General features: G+C 48.0%; 1 protein-coding gene across 14 annotated transcripts in view; it reads right to left on the bottom strand.

Annotated features, from left to right (window-relative positions):
* PPFIBP2 (PPFIA binding protein 2) overlaps positions 1-16,755 on the bottom strand; it is a 144,948-nt gene that overhangs the window by 33,607 nt on the left and 94,586 nt on the right. For 10 of the 14 annotated variants that reach the window (XM_045038896.1, XM_045038898.1, XM_045038897.1 and 7 more), the window contains 3 exons: positions 15,523-15,654; positions 5,174-5,356; positions 1,818-1,910 (listed from right to left, as the gene is read on the bottom strand). In XM_045038896.1, coding sequence (XP_044894831.1) covers positions 1,818-1,910; positions 5,174-5,356; positions 15,523-15,654 — 408 coding nt within the window. The remainder of the gene's footprint in view (positions 1-1,817; positions 1,911-5,173; positions 5,357-15,522; positions 15,655-16,755) is intronic. The other 4 variants (XM_006937067.5, XM_045038900.1, XM_019811979.3 and 1 more) reach the window with 1 other exon arrangement.

The following is a 16,755-nucleotide window of genomic DNA, read 5'->3' as shown; positions in this document are numbered from 1 at the left end:
GGGGCTGACAAGCTTTATGCAGAAGACTAAAGAACTTTCAAGAATAGTACAGGCTTTTACTTGCAGGGAATCAGGATTTTATAAGAAAGAGAGCATGGATTTTGGAATGACACAGATCCAGGTCTGGGCCTCACCTTGGCCACCTTGGGCTTTGGTTTTCTAGCCAATGAAATGGGGATAATAAATCAACAGACCTCACTAGGTTATTTTTACGGATCAAATGAGAAAATGTGGGCAAAGAGCTTGATGCATTCTGGCACATAGGAGGTGCCCCTTACCCAATAGTTACTGAGTAACCTGTAGTATCTCAAAGGTCTCTATGCCAAGGCAAAGAGCTCAGGTGACCTAAAAAGAGTTGTTTGGTTTTATAATACATGGTTGTACAACTTCAAAGGCTTCCCCAAGACAGGACTCGCCTGAGTGGAATTCTGTGACAGAAGGCTCTGAGCTATTTGAGAAAATCACTGCTGCTGGAACAGGTACAGCACAGTACACACAAGGGTGCACTTAGATAAAAACAGGGCTGGAGACAAATGTGCTGGGATTGCCTAGGTTGGTGCTGACTTGGTAAGATCTCGGGAAAGTTACTGAACTGCTCTGTGCCTCGGCTTCCTCGTTGGTAAACGGTTAAGAAAATCATTTTATACAAGCAATTATACAGATATTAATATCATGTTCAGAGTTTCAAGAGCATGACATAAATTGCATATAAATTATCAACACTAGAAATTGGAGAAAGAGTGAGCGAGATTCCCCCCAAAGAGAAATTCCTAGAAGGAATATTAATAGTGGTAGCTCCTAGGTGGTATAAGGGTGACTTTTATCCATTTTTTTATGGTTTAAAGATTCTCTGTGATGAGTATTGTTTTCATAATCATTAAAAGTTAACTTACAGAAAAAAATAAAAGTATAACCAGAAATTAGGAAAACTCTTAAGTACTTTTTAAAACCCTAGTAAGAAATAAAAATGAAAACCTAGTTAACACCTCTGGGTGGCGCTACAGAGGCCTTAGTGAAATAGCAGGTGTGCTTTCAGGGGGCTGCCTGGACCAGGCTCCCTCCCGCAGGCAAGAATGCTCTTCCAGGGCTATTCCTTCCCCAGCCCAGGCTGCTGAGCTCCCCAGTTCCATAGAAACATGGTTTAGTTAAAACAACAAAGTAGTGGGGCGCCTGGGTGGCGCAGTCGGTTGAGCGTCCGACTTCAGCCAGGTCACGATCTCGCGGTTCGTGAGTTCGAGCCCCGCGTCAGGCTCTGGGCTGATGGCTCGGAGCCTGGAGCCTGTTTCCGATTCTGTGTCTCCCTCTCTCTCTGCCCCTCCCCCGTTCATGCTCTGTCTCTCTCTGTCCCTAAATAAAAACGTTGAAAAAAAAATTAAAAAAAAAAAAAACAAAAAAAACCACAACAAAGTAGTGAAGTGCATTCAATGCTAAAATACAGCATGCCTATTTAAACCAACTAGTTATTAAAAGGGACCGCTAAATTTAAAGTGATGCAGCCGAGGTAACATCGACGTTCATCTGCCTTAAGACTTCTCACTTGCTCACAGCCCCTACTGGTTCCATGTCAGCCTAGGGGTGCCACAGGACACAGCAAGACGTAGGAGCTCAGCTATTCCAGCAGTGCATGATCTCAGGGGGCTTTCCCTAGGAGAAGAGCCTTCCCAGATCAAAGCTATCTACTTGCACAATCTGTGCACTGTTGCGTGTGCACACAGTAGGGTCAATCTGCACTTCTCCAGCTCAGATCCCGAGCTTGAACACAGGCCCTCCCCACCGGGCCTCAGCACCTCTCCATAAATATAAGAATTGCCTTTTACCTTAGTGGCCTTCAGCTTCCACTCATACTGATTCCGTTCATTCTCCAACTCTTCTACCTTGATTTTGAGGTGCCTGAGCTCTTGCAGTAACTCCTAGAAGGATAAGGGACAAAAACAAAGTTCTGATGGTTACAGAGCATGATGTTCCTGGATAACCCTCGTTAGGTTCATGCAGGGGATGCCAGGGGCAAGAGATCCCGTGTCATGTTCAACACTGCAGCTCACATCCTTAAACATGGTCCTGTTTCAGGAAAAGCTGTGGGCCATTTGAAAACAGAAGCCAGGGCTTCCAGGCATACGAAGAGAAAACTTTGTTTTTTTTTCCTTTAGAACTAGTTCTGCCTGCCCCTTTCTGACATCCATGTCCTCTGTGGGGTGTGCCCAAATCATGCACAAATGTGGAGGTGCAGGACAAATAGGACTTGGGAGCCAGAGGAACAGAGATACAAAAATGAAGCAGCTTCTTACAGACAAAGTAGCAGGAAGCAGGCTACGTGGGAGCCCCTCTCTGTGCTGGGGCGTGGGGCAAGGAACCCCAAGAGGGGTGTGTGATCCTGGAAGGCTCCAGAGAAGAAGGGGCAGCCAGCAGGACAGAAAACACTAAGATAACAAATGCCAAATGCAGAGTGTTCTGGGCCAGGGGCGGGGGTCGGCTTGAAGAAAGGAGGGAAGGAGAAGGCAGACCGATGGAGGGTGGATGCAGGAGGCACAAAGGGAGACAGTCTGTTGGGCTAGGGCAGAGGACAGGTGGCACAAGTGGGAGGTGAGGCCAGAAAGTAAGGTGCAGCCCTACCAGAAAGGCTTTGGATGAAAATACAAAGAGCTCTGAGGCCATTCTTTGGCAGTAGGGAGCCACTGAAAGTTGCTGAGTGAGGAAGGGATGGTTGACCAACTTGCCCGGGGTGAGTTGGAAGCCAGGTTTGTTTCTTCCAACTACAGGGACCTTGCTCCCTAAACTACTCTTTCAACAAAGACGACACCACTGAGCACCCTTGTCCCAAACCAAGTTTCCTTTGATGGATAATTGGTCCTGCCAACTGGCTCCTATCAGAAAAATTAATGTGTATGTGATCACTTCCAGACTTCTGAATTCCAGATTCCCACAGACTCCCGACCTAACACCTCTAGGCAGGCATCTCACGACTGTCATGGCCCAAGTGGAACACTTAATTCCCCCTTTTAGACATTCCAACCTCACTAAATGGCAGCTCCATCCACCTACCTCCCTGTGCCAGAAACCTGGGGCCCATCCTTGGCATCTCCCTCTCCCCGACAGATGCAATCTATCCCCAAGCCTTGTTAAGTCTATCTCCAAGGAAGTGGACCTCTCCTTTCTCTCCAACTCAACCACCACTACTCTGATCTAGCAGTTCATGTCAACAGGCCGGGCAGTCTCTCCAGGGGTCGCTCGTCTGTCGTCTTGCCCTTCTTAAAGCCACTGTCCCCCGCGGCATCCAGGGGAACAACACAATTAAAGGACAAATCTGATCCTGGCGCTCCTCTGCTCCTCAAAACTCATATGCTCTCACCAGCACTGCCTGGCCTGACCCGGTACCCTGCCTGCCTCTTAGATTACTCTCTCTCCCCAGTGATGCACCAACCAAACTGGATACTTTTTAGTTCCTCGTCTACTTGGGCCTTTACACACACCGCTCCCTCTTGTCTGGAGCAGTCTGCCAGGTGAATTCCCACCGATCCTTCCTCAGGCCTCCTCAGCAAAGCTATCCCAACCTCTACACCATATTCGGGTGTGGCAGAGTATATCCTTTCTGGTGTGGCACCCTGTATCTCTCCTACGTCATTTGCAATTAGATACTTACTGGTCTGATCGCTAATGCCTGGTTCTCCTCCTGTGTGAACTCCAGGAGGGGTTTGGGTAACTCCGAGTGTGCTTTGCTCACCACTGGCACATGGTATATGTATTATTTCCCAATGAATGAACACGTGAAATTCAGTTCATCGTTTAACTGACCTGGAGCTCTTTGTGTTCTGAAATAGTCTGCCAGAAAGTTACATTGCTTACACTTGAACTTTGTAGGGTAATCCACTAAGATTTTCTTACAGCCAAGGTAAACATTTATTGATGCCTCTTTTCAAAAATATCTTCGAAGCAGAGGTCATTGTACCCATGACCTGCAACATTAGATTTTAAGGCCTGGTGGGACTTCCAGCCGACCCAGGATGGTTTTCTGAGAATATTTCCGGCCCTGCCTGAGAGGCTGCCACCATGGAGACACAGAGCATGATGACGGCCAGGCTCTGATGACCTTTGGCACATCCTCCTCTTTCAAGGTTGTCTGTGGTGCCCATCATCGGCTATAAACACTGGTACAAACGTTAGCCTCTTTTAGACGTCTTTCTGGGTTGACCCACTCAACATGGGGCACTCCCAGGACTTCCCTATTCAAATCCACATTTACCTCTGGGCTCTCATTTCTCCCCCTTGTCATTTAATGTAGGAGGAAATCTCCCCACCTCAACCCCCACCTGCCCCCAAGCTCCCCCTCTACTGTCTGATTCTGGGTAGAGTTTCAGCATGTTCCACAGTTGAGTATGGATTGTGATAATTTCCCACAGAGCTGAGGCAGACCCTCTGTAATGCTCACAGCTACTATGACCTTGACCTTCCTTCAGGCTTCCAAGTCTTCTTCGACAGTAGGTCTCAGAGGCACAGACTCCTCTCTGTGCAACTGCCATCACCAGGTCCAGTCAGGTCACGCAGGCCCCGGTCCCACCAGGATGAGGGGACAAGTCCAGAACACCGGTCAGGTATACCCCATAGGGTCCAGAGGTCATGAAATCCCTCTAATGCGATTAGGTGGGGAATTTTTCCTAGAAATTCAGATGATGACCTAACTGTCATCAGGAAACTGGTGTTCTATTTTCTCACTAGGGATTAACTTCCTTAAAAATAAACTTGAAAGGATTCTCTCATGATGCTATTTTTTCTTTAAAAAAGAAAATAAAAATCACACGAGATAAAACTTCATTTAATCTCCCAGCCCAGGAGGAGAATCAGCGCCTGAGTCACACCTGGGAAGGGGAATCCTGAGGCTTCCTTTTGCATGAATGCCCGTCCCTCAGGGCACCTGACACACCTCATTCCCAGCCCTGAGGAAGGCCAGTGCCACCACCTGGCCAAGGGTTGGCCTCACCCGCTCAGACCCTGCTCTCTGAGGGTCGCAGAGCTCAGCTCAGACCCTGAAGGGAGTGCACCAGTCCCAAGCTCTGCCGGGAAGTAACAATAGAGCCGTGTTAAGCCACTGCACTCGCTTGTGGTTAGGAGAAAGCCCAGCCCCTCCACCAGTGAAATGCCCCCACACGCATGCTCTGATATACTTAAGTGTGGTTCCTACAGGTGACCCCTCCCAACAGGCACAGTCCTGGCCGCAGGGCGAGGGCTCGGCTGCGCTGTCACCAGCCGCCACCTCCTCAGGGCGGCCCCTACTGAGTAAGAGGCGCTCTTGAATCTGCCTGTGGATGTCCAGCTGCAGCCTACACATCTGCTCCTGCAGCTCACTGATCACATTCAGAACCGACTGCAGGAAGGAAGAGAGAGGAGAAAAGAGCACTCAGGGTCAGTCAGCTCTCAGACACAAAGCTCCCCAGGAGAGCGGCCCAGAGAGAAGGAAGCATGCAGGGGACGAGCTGCAGGGGGCGACCCAGAGGTGACCGCCCACTTTCTTCACGGGAACCAAAAGACCTGGTATTTTTCCTGAACCCTCCCCCTCTACGGGGTGGTCCTGCAGTCTGAGCAAACCCCCGGCAGCTCCTCTGTGCCACGCAGTGGGGGTGTGGTGGGGGGGGGGGCATCCTTGCACACCAACGAGGCACCCGGCCCGGGGGCAGCAGCACAGACAGGCGCACAGACACGACCCCTCTTACACACGCCCGGGTATAGCTGCCCCTCTCCCGCCCCCCAAACACACCGACACCCACGCGGTGACGTGTGGCATATACCATGCTCGCACACGCTGGTACGTCCCCAACTCTAAACTCTCCCTCACGCCCATACCAGACCTTACTCCTTCACTTCCCATCCCAAACCAGACTTCCTCTGTAGCCTAGAGAACATCTTGGCCCTTATATGGCCACTTTGAAAAGCTGCAGCCCCTGGAATTCATGCCTACTCAGTTCTGAACCCCTGTCGCCCACAGGTCTGCTGGGATCTCCTTTTCTACTCCCTAGACATTTAGTCACCGTGTAGAGGCACACACGTAACCATGACAGTCTGTGAGTGCCACCATCCTGAAAACCATGGGGCTTCCAGGGAGTGGTGAGTGGCTAGTTCTGTGTGGGTCAAGAGGAAGGGGCGGCACGAGTCTAGGTGATGTCAAGCAGGCACCTCCGGACCCCTTGCCTGAAGGTGGGAATGGAGAAGAGAGCGCCACACGCCTGGGTAACGCGGCTCACGACAGTGCCGCTTGTGGCAGCCAGAAACCGGAAAGGCTGAGGGAAACTATGAGCAGCCCATGGGGCAGGGATGCGGACTTAAGGAAATATCACAACAGAGTGGAACAGAGACCTGGGTGGACAGGGTGGCAGCCAATGAACCTGTCAGGCCTCCCTGCCCACCTTTACTGATATCCTAAACACCGGCATCTGGTACTGGGGTCAGCCACCGGCACTGTGGGGACTGCCCAGGCACGCTGGGAAGAAACTGCCCATCCCCAGTAGTGACAGCGGGGTCTAAGAAGAAAAACTCCCATCTCATATCTTGTTTTGTACATCCCCTTCTCCAGTGTAGAAGGGAAACGGGGTCTGAGCGGCAGCTCGGGGCTGAAAGGATGCTGGGCGAAGGTGCCCGCCCTCCTGTCTGGTGATGCCATTTGGACTCAGAGCGGCAGGGCAGTCCTTGCCATCGTCAGCAGGCCTGGGGCCTCCCGGCCACTCACCCTTTAAACTAGCTCACCTGAATTGGCCCAGACAGCCCAGGCTGTCTTCCTCCAGGGTCATCTGTCTTATAGCATTTTCCTACCAAGATGAGAGGATTGGGCTGAGAGGTCAGGGTGGCCTTTCTGGGCCTAAGTGCCCTGGACCTCAGATCTCTACCCAGCTTCATTGTTACTGGTCCCTGCACCCTGATGGGCCACTTACCGACGGGCTGGGGCCATACCTGCCGTCTGTGTTCTCAACTGCAGTCCTAGTGGAGACACTGGGCTCTCACGTGGCCTTTGTTCTGTGTGCCACTGGGTTCCAAACCCCCTGCTGGCTTAGCACACGTGCCTGACAAGGGTAGAGGATTCACGCCTGACTGGCCTGAGCTACTAGGCATCACAGGCCAGCTCTATCTCCTGTTGTGGATTTGCCACCGTTGGAAGGTGCTAAACAAAGACGGTCCACATTCAGTTCGTTCGTGCTTTTTCATCTGAGAAGTCTCAGAGTCTTTTGGTACTTTAAATACTTAGCATACCTGCTGGGTGGCAAGAATTAAGAGGGAGGAAAGGAGCTGGAATTGGAGGCCCCAGCAGGGGATGGGGGTTGGGGATAGGGTTAGCTAAGCAAAAGCACATATGGGGGGTTCAGGTAGACCCTAGATGAGCAACAAGTTAACAGAGATCTTTCCAATGGTCTTGATCTCTGTAAAGTAGGTAAGGTTGCCCTCTCAAAAGACATAGCAGTGAAACAAAAGGGGGCACAGATTTAGAATGTGTAGGCATGAGAGGAGGAAAGGTAGGTATGGATAAAAGCAATACTAAGGAAAGGGGAAGATTTAGCTGGGAATTCATTAGCATGGGGGCAATTAACAGAAAAATTATCTAATTCTCTGACCAAGAGCCCCGGGCCGGAAGGAAGGATGGCCAGTTAATCAAGGATAGAGCTAAAAGCAATCCCCCAAGGTAAAAGATTGGCATTTACCTCCCCAGAGAGGGAGGTCAGCCTGTTATGGGCGACTAAGCCACGACGGGCATAGGCATGATGCTGTCGAAGCGTGCAGGCAGCTACAGACTGCCTTTCACTTTTGTAGAATGAGGGTCCATCTCATCAGGTTACCTCGAGGGGTTACCCAGGTGAGCCTTAGGTGAAGCACCTGGCATGGGGCCTGGCACACGGGAGGCATCCGACAAATGTGAGTTCACTTCCCCCACCGCTGCTCCTTTACCAGATGTTTGATCCGTAAGAAATGAACCAAACTGGGAGAACAGAAAACACCCAATGGTGACCTAGTTAAGGCCCACGTGACATTGATGGCTAACAACAAAAGCCCAGCGGCTCCGCACTCTTCTGGCGTGCTCACCTTATTAGCCACTCTTTCCCAGAACCTTTAGTCCCTAAGTCCACCGGCCTTGCTGGTTTTCAGACCTGCTTGTCTCTCTTATAGAAGCTTCCCTCAATTGTTAAACCTCTCAAATGAGGAGTCTAAACTTGCTGCCTGATTTCATCATCACATTCATTCCCTCCCCTCCCCCTGCACCAGTGGCCTCCAGGTAGGCCAGCTCTGTCCCCAAGACTGATGAGGGACAGGGCTCTTCCTCACGGCCCCAGGGGCCTCTTCCTGGTTAAATCACAGGCGTGCTCCCATCCCCAAACTGCTTGCCTCCCTCTTGAAGTGTTTCCTTCCCTACCTTTAGCGATTTTCCACCACTCAGGTTCTTACCTCTTTTACCCCTTTTCTGACAACCTAGCTATTGCTCAAGTCTGTGTAGGTTTTTATGGATCCCGATGCCGGCTGGTCGAGTTGATTTTTCTTTGGCTTCATGTCATCACTGCTTTATGATTTTCTAGATCAGCATCCACGTTACACATTAAAAATGCTCAATTAGGGGCATCTAGGTGGCTCAGTCAGTTTAGGGTCCGACTTCGGCTCAGGTCATGATCTCACAGTTCGTGGGTTCCAGCCCCATGTCGGGCTCTGTGCTGACAGCTCAGAGCCTGGAGCCTGCTTCGGATTCTGTCTCCATCTCTCACTAACCGTTCCCTACTCACACTCTGTCTCAAAAATAAATAAACATTAAAAAAAAAAATAAAATGCTCAATTGGTAGGAGGAGTAAAGGCAGAGGACTCTCACCCTCTACAATAAACCTTCCTAGACATGGTCTATAGATGCTATTATCATGGGGGTACCAATATGCCTATCTTAGCATCCATCCTATACTCCTCCAGCTCATCCACAAGACTCCCCAAGCAGGGTTTGTGCAATGCCTCACAGAAGTATACATTTACCAGGTCTATTCCACCAACGCGTTCCCAGCCAGACACAGGAGGTCAAGCTGATGTAACTCACTATATTTTTTTTGTTTTTAATTTTTGAGAGAGTGAGAGCCTGCAAGCAAGAGAGGGGCAGAGGGAGAGGGAAACAAAGGTCCAAAGCAGACTCTGCACTGAGAGAGCACAGAACCCAATGTGGGGCTTGAACTCAGAAACTATGGGCCAAAATCAAGAGTTGGACGCTTAACTAAGCCACCCAGGCACCCCAATGTAACTCACTCTTAACACAATCCCTACTTGATCTTCTGGCCTCCCACAAACCATCATAGGGTTGGCCCCAGCCTCAACAGACTAAATTTTATGGAACCCATCTAACTTTCTTTGCCATCTGGGGGAAAAAAAAACGGTTCACTTCCAGTTTGCTAGCAACTCACCTGATTTCCCTGATACCTTAAAATTCACTTATAGCAAGCAGTTTGGGGACCACTGCCCTAAGTTCTTTGTGCCTGAGGCATCAGAACAGAACCCATTCTTTCTTTGATCTTCTTATGGAGAACACAACTTTAACAAAAAGTCTCTCTCCTGTCCTCAGCATTGTCCTTTTGTTTGGGGTTTGCCCCTGCTGCTGTTGCTTGTGCAGGTGCACTTTGTTCAGTCCTCTCTTATATTTTTTATTATTTTTTAATGTTTATTTATTTTTGAGAGAGAGAGAGAGAGAGAGAGATCAAGAGCCGGCAAGGGGTAGAGAGAGAAGGAGACACAGAATCCGAAGCAGGCTCCAGGCTCGGAGCGGTCAGCATAGAGCCCAACGCAGGGCTCGAACTCACGAACCGCGAGATCATGACCTGAGCTAAAGTTGGACGCTTAACCGACTGAGCCACCCAGGCGCCCCTGTCTTTTCTATCTTTTATACGAGCCCCTTTGAAAACAAGTTTCTCTCAGGGTACTTCCAAGTTTCTCCTTTTTATCAGTAGTATTTGTGAGATTGCACAGAGTTAAATTATTTTTTAGTTCAATATTCTTGAGTCACCTTCTATGTTATTTCTGAACTTTCCAAGGTATGATTTATGAAAGTCTTGGCCATGCCTGGCTTTCCCTCCCTCCCTGTCATGGACTCACAGAACGGCCGCTCTCTCTCAAGGTACCTGTCACTTTTCCCTCCTAAACTAGTCTCAACATTACAGCCAGAGCGGCAGTTTCCCAGTTTCTTTCTCTGTCCTCTGGGTAGAAACAAATAGGGGGGTGGGGTGGGGCACCAAGAGCCAACCTCTCAAATACTTAGGTGTTAAGCTGGAGGAGATTTTTAGGAACCATCCAAACTGCTGCGCCCTTCCATTTAAGCCCCTTGTCTGCTTCCATCTTTCTGGGGATCTGAACAGGAGTGCATCAATTTTCTTCCTCTGCTTGGGGTGACTATGTGGTGCATCCCAATGTTTCAGGGACATTCCCCTCTTATTCTCCCAACCCACGTGTTATTTTCCAGTATGTCCATCCTCAGGCTCGGCATTTCAACTTTCTTTTATACTTTGTTCTCTCCAGGGCTGGCCCACCTCCCCTCTTAACAGATCTGTTTCTCCCCCATAGGGCAGACCCTTTTGTAGCTGTGTCTCATTCTTAGGTCCCCTATCACGAAGTCCAGGTGACATTTATGAGGCTCTAAATGCCACTCTGTGTTGAAATCTCAGCTGGCTTTATGACTCCTGATTCACTAACCATCAAAGTTCTTCTTTACGGTTCTTTTCTATGTGAACCACGGGGCACCTCCCATAACCATGTCTTTCCCACTCCCTCCTACCTGTTAAACTTGTTCATGATATTACTTAGTTCTTTCTCTCCCTCCTTCATGCTCTGCTTAATACTGGCCCGGCACTCTTACACATCACTGATGGGAACATAACCTCTACGTTCCACGAGACAAAGTGGAAATATCGGTCAGAATTTCAACTGCATGTACCATTTGGCCCATTGATTCCACTTCAGTATCCCCACGTGTGCAAGAACATTCACAGCAGCATTATTGGAAGTAGCAAACACTTGGGAACCACTTACATGTCCATCAAAAGAGGACAGGCTAAATTAAGGTACGGTCAGATAATGAAATAATAGGTATTTCTATCATAGAAGTCTTTTTAATGCACTTGGTGTGAATAAACTCCCAGCATGCTACATTAGAAGGTCTAGAATAGTGTGCATTTGCACAAAAATGAGGGAAGGAATGTGTGTGCATATGTGCATATATATCTGTCCACATAAGTTTGCTTGTCCAGGGATAACTCTGGGAGGACACAAACTGGTCAGGGTGGTTCCTGACTGTGGGCCTGAGGGGCGAGCATGGAAGGAGACTTTTTGCTGCATGTACTTTTACGAACTCTTAATTTTTGAACTGCTGGAGATTTCCTAGCTAATAAAAATCAGTAAGTAAAACAAAATCAACAAAACAGTAAGAATCTCCCGGTCGACTTCTCTGAACAAACACAATCTTCCCAGTCTCCGCTCTGTGCTCCATATCCATCATTCCGGTTATCCCAGTTCAGAAATCAGAATCCTTCCCTTCCAAAGTGCTATAACCACAGGAAGGAAGAAGGAAGTCAGCACCACCCGTGCTGTAAGACACTCCATTTTCTGCCAGAAATCCTGAAGACTCTTTCTGGTTCTCTTCTTCATATCTGTGTATAACCCTGATCAACTGCACGGACGCCACTTTCCAGGACATGCTGGATCCCTGCTCCCTTCTTTACAGGATGCTCTGGTTATTACATGCAGAGCTCTTTAATCCCATAAAGAGATCCAGCTGTGGGGCCCCCTCCATCCCCAGGGCTCGGGGAAACCAGACTCCTCTCCATGGAAGACGCCTCTGAGGGACGTGCCTGTGCTATAGTATGCCACCCAGACATTTTCCTCTGCCTCTGGATCTTTTACATTCCACCCTCCTCATTCTTGTATTTACTTTCCACGTCAGCCACTCCTCTGCAGTCCTGCTTCTCAGGAGTAAACCTAACTGATTAAGCTTGGGTCTCCTGGAATGACCCGGAGCCACTGCGAGAGGCTCAGGAGGAAAGGTAAACGGGAAACCCGGTATTCACCCACATCTCACTGACAGACTCCTGAGTGAGGCTGGCTGTCAGGATGGTCTCCATTTGACAAGAAACCTGCATCTTGACGTCCTTAGGTTTATAGACAACCATGTATAATCACGTCCATAACTTTCTACAGGCAGCAGGATACAGGCTTCGGGGGGATCAGAGTCCGACAGAAAGAACAGCCTGCAGTGCTCTTGTTCACAGTATCCTTTTTCTTTCTTTTTTTTTTTTAAATTTTCACTGAAACATAAAATGGAATTTGAGGATAAAGCCTGAGCTACATAGAGGAAATTTCAGATCCAGCTACCCCAGAAAACAAACAAAACAGAGAAAGATCCTGCCTTTCCAAACCACAAGCAATAGGCCTTGGGCTAAGTATATTCACTGGAAAAAAACCCAGCAGCAATGCAGGCTGGGAAGCAGCATTCCCCTTGTTCACGGAAGTACAACCTCTGGTGACCTTAGCTCAGTGCTGCACTCACACACATCCACGCACATGACAATGGAGCCCCCACAGCAGTACTCGCCATGGTTTCAAGCCCCTGGTGCTGCACATATTTGCAAATAGTGGCAGAGGCTCTAAGCATACCAGCGAAGATTATGTTCAATTACAAGAAGGAGAAATGCACTTCAGGTCATGTGGCTGTGCATGGAGTGTCACAGGTTTGAACAGCCCTAAAAAAACTTAATGTTTGTACTAGCAACTGGGAAGGGCCATTATCTGGTAGGAATCAAGCCAGAGGCTCAGGGTCTATGTTGCCTCATGCATGAACAGCCTGATGGAAAACAAAAACAAAAACTTCAGATTGAAACATAATCCCTCAGAAAAGGAAAAATAAAGCAAACAGCAAAATGACTGCTCTCGGTATACTTGGCCCAGAATTGGGAGCTCTCCTTTCCATCCTGTCTTCCCTGGAAAGGAACGGAGCTGGCTCAGGTTGGTACTAACTCCGCGTTCTTTCCCAGACAGACTCACGCACACATACCTATGTGCTCCCTAGTGGCTGGCTGGCTCAGAACCAGGCATGTGACCCAAACTGGCCCAGGGAGATGCAAGCCCGAGGCTTTTGCTGGAAACTTTGAGAAAAAGGTGCTCTCTCTGCCAGGTCTCCAGGCCGATAGGATGTAGTGCAGAGACCCTTCTTGACAATAAGGCTAAGTCAGAACCAAGACGTACGCTAAGGCTGATTTTTAATGACATTGGGAGGTCACGTGGATCTAGTGATATTGGACTTTAAACTCTGGACTCTTCAAGCTGTGTGACCTAATACTCTCCCACCTATACTTCTTTTGTTTTTGTTTTTGTTTTTTAATTTAAGTGGCTTTGACTTGTCTCTATCACTTCAAGGCGTCTCCGAGTTTACTGAATTCTGCTCCCAGAGCCCTAACCTATGTTCCCATGTCATCACACACCTTGAGACGTTGGTAAAAACACAACTTCAAACCTGGAGAAAATTCAGTTGCTTCTTTCTGAACATTTAAAAAGCAAAGTGAATTTGAGGCGCCTGGGTGGCTCAGTTGGCTAAGCATCTGATTTCGGCTCAGGTTATGGTCCTGTGGTTTGTGAGTTCGAGCCCCGCATCGGGCTCTGTGCTGACAGCTCAGAGCCTGGAGCCTGCTTCGGATTCCGTATCTCCCTCTCTCTCTGCCCCTCCCCTGCTCATGCTATCTCTCAAAAATAAACGCTAAAAAAGTTTTTTGTTTTTTGTTTTTTTTTAATTTTTTTTTCAACGTTTATTTATTTTTGGGACAGAGAGAGACAGAGCATGAACGGGGGAGGGGCAGAGAGAGAGGGAGACATAGAATCGGAAACAGGCTCCAGGCTCTGAGCCATCAGCCCAGAGCCTGACACGGGGCTCGAACTCCCAGACCGCGAGATCGTGACCTGGCTGAAGTCGGACGCCTAACCGACTGCGCCACCCAGGCGCCCCGCTTTGTTTTTTTTTAAAAAGCACTCTATTTAACTAACTCCTCACAAAGATAAGCTTTCATTCTGCGGGACCTTTGCAGTTTATAAGTGTATCTTAACCTACATGTCCATTTGCAGGATGCTTTGTGACACAATCAGTAAGTAATCGATAAAAGGTAGCGGTTACTATGTGTCCAGCACTATGCTAAGGACTATACATGAATTATCTCATTCCCTCCTCCAAACCACTCAGGAAATAGGAAGTGTTACTATCTCCACTTTACAGAGGGAGAAACAGGTTGTGTTATGCCTACAATGACAAAGCTAATGAGCAGCTCAGCTTGCATTACAGCTGGAAGATCTGATTCAAGGCCCCGCCCTCTTAATCACTACAAGACAGGGTCTTCAGGTTAATGGAGAGATCTTTTGGCAACTCTACTTACAATGAGCAGCTTCTCAAAAGCAATGCACAGGATTGCCCACCCGTTTTAAGTGTCTCAATCACCAGCATTTACCACTGCGTAAACACAGCAATAGGGCAGGTTTCAGTGCATAATAATGGGGGTGCTTAATAGAAAGGAAGGATATCCACTTTTAGATTTTGGAGAGAGCTAAATGTTGCGAGGGAGTATATATGAACCAAGTACCTACAGGATGCCAGGTACTATGATAGGGACTTTTGTGATTTTTATTTGGACTTCACAGTTACCTATTTTACAGATAAATAAAGTCTCGAGAAATTAAGCAGCTAACTTGTTGAATGAAATTCAAAGACCTATTAAGCAGTTAGGTTAGTGATTCAACCAATGTGCTTCTAAACCTACAGCCTATCTTCCTTCTACATCTTACATGCCAGGTGCAAATATGGGCACTTGTAGGTAGAGACATATGGAAGGTGGTTATCTAAGGTTAAAACAGGATGTTCTTTCTCAACAAAAGCAACTCTGAGCCTAAAATTTACACAAAACATTAACCCTAAAAAGGAGTCTGGCATGTTCTGGCCAATGGCATTATAGAGTGTAAAACAAAAACAGGAACAATGCAGGAAAACATTAACAGAAGGCCTGTACATGGGCTTCCTCCTATGATCTATCAGGAGAAAAGAAACATAATCTAAGGGTTCCATCTAGGTCAGTGAAAAGCACATCAAAGAATGTCTCCAGACTCCTTGGATATAGTGATGGTGGCCTATTGGGCAGCTGACTTCATCCCAGATATATCCTCATTACCTTGGCTCCAACAGAGGACATCTTGGGTCCCTTCACATCTTGCCTGATCCTTCCCCCTCTAATGCTTCCCTTTCTATCCTTGTCAGCAGCTTGAGGGAGGATACAGCCTTAGAGCCAAAACTGGGTGGTTTGGGCATTGCTGAAATCTGCAGCCACAGCAAAACCTGATAACTTGGTATTAACAGATCATTGTGTCTCTAGTGCATAGATGCTTCTGGCGCCCAGTGGCTGCCAGGCTTGGGGTTGACCAGATGGCCTGAATCCACATTAGGATAGTTTCCTCTGCTCTGAGTTTAGAACTGTATGGATCCCCCAGAATTTGGTCTATCCCACTCACCTCTGCTTTTCTCTGCTTCTCCTCCTGCTCTCTCTGCTCCTTCTCCATGCCAACCAGCTTGAGTTTCAGCTCAGAAACTTCAGTCATCAGATCAAGCTTCTGGGTCTCAAGAGATGTGCGACTTAGCAGCTCCTGCAAGCAAAACCAGATGTCAAAATCAGAGCCTCTATTGGGGTGCCTGGGTGGTGCAGTCGGTTAAGCGTCTGACTTCAGCCAGGTCACGATCTCGCGGTCTGTGAGTTCGAGCCCCGCGTCAGGCTCTGGGCTGATGGCTCGGAGCCTGGAGCCTGTTTCCGATTCTGTGTCTCCCTCTCTCTCTGCCCCTCCCCCGTTCATGCTCTGTCTCTCTCTGTCCCAAAAATAAATAAACGTTGAAAAAAAAAATGAAAAAAAAAAATCAGAGCCTCCATGGCAACAAGGACAGCTGTAGCTCCATCCAGAGCATACAAGGCAAACTCTGGTGGACAACAGAGCTGAGACTGCTGCATATGAGCTACAGGGCTGTTAGGGACAGGTCTCAGCTGATACTGGGTCACTCAGGGAGAGCACAGCCCCTGGCACCACCCACTGTGCTCTGAGAAACAATGTGAACTATAGCTCTCAAAAAACAAGTTTGCCATTAGAAGCCATTATTTCCAAGTACAGAAAAAGGGACAGTTTTGCTCAAAGAACGAAACTTCTCCATCTCTATTTCCAATGCAAAGCAGCGGGTCCTTTCAACCAAAACAAACAAAAAAACACAAACAAACCCAAGCTTACGTTAACAATATCTTTTTTAAAACCAAGGATTCCAAATCACCTCCTGGGCTCAATGTTCAGCCCACATTTTCAACAAATTTCATTTTAAGGTCTCACTGCAAGGAGCCTAGGAGGGAGCTAGAGCATAAAGCAGATATTCAATGAGTATTTATTAAATGACAGAATCCTGTTTATGTGATACAGACTTTTCCTAGCCTATGTGATAATGGATCTTTTCTAGCCACTACGGTATGTAGGTAAGAAAATTGTTCTTCCCTTATTGTAAGACCAGACTCAGGAAGGTTATCAGTCCTGCCCTACCATAATAAGAACAGTAGTAGACGGCAACCTGCCATTAATACATATAATTAATAAGCATAAATAAGACAAAAAACAAAGGTGATTGACAAAATACCTGCTGGGAACCACTAGGGATTATGAAGGACCTCAAAAACCAGGAACATTTCTGGTCCAGGGGCAACACTTCTCCATTGG

This window comes from Felis catus, chromosome D1, assembly GCF_018350175.1.
Source record: "Felis catus isolate Fca126 chromosome D1, F.catus_Fca126_mat1.0, whole genome shotgun sequence".
In the NCBI taxonomy this organism is placed as follows: domain Eukaryota; kingdom Metazoa; phylum Chordata; class Mammalia; order Carnivora; family Felidae; genus Felis; species Felis catus.
The sequence above is the reverse complement of the archived record's forward strand: the minus strand, read 5'-3'. Positions and strand labels throughout refer to the sequence as shown.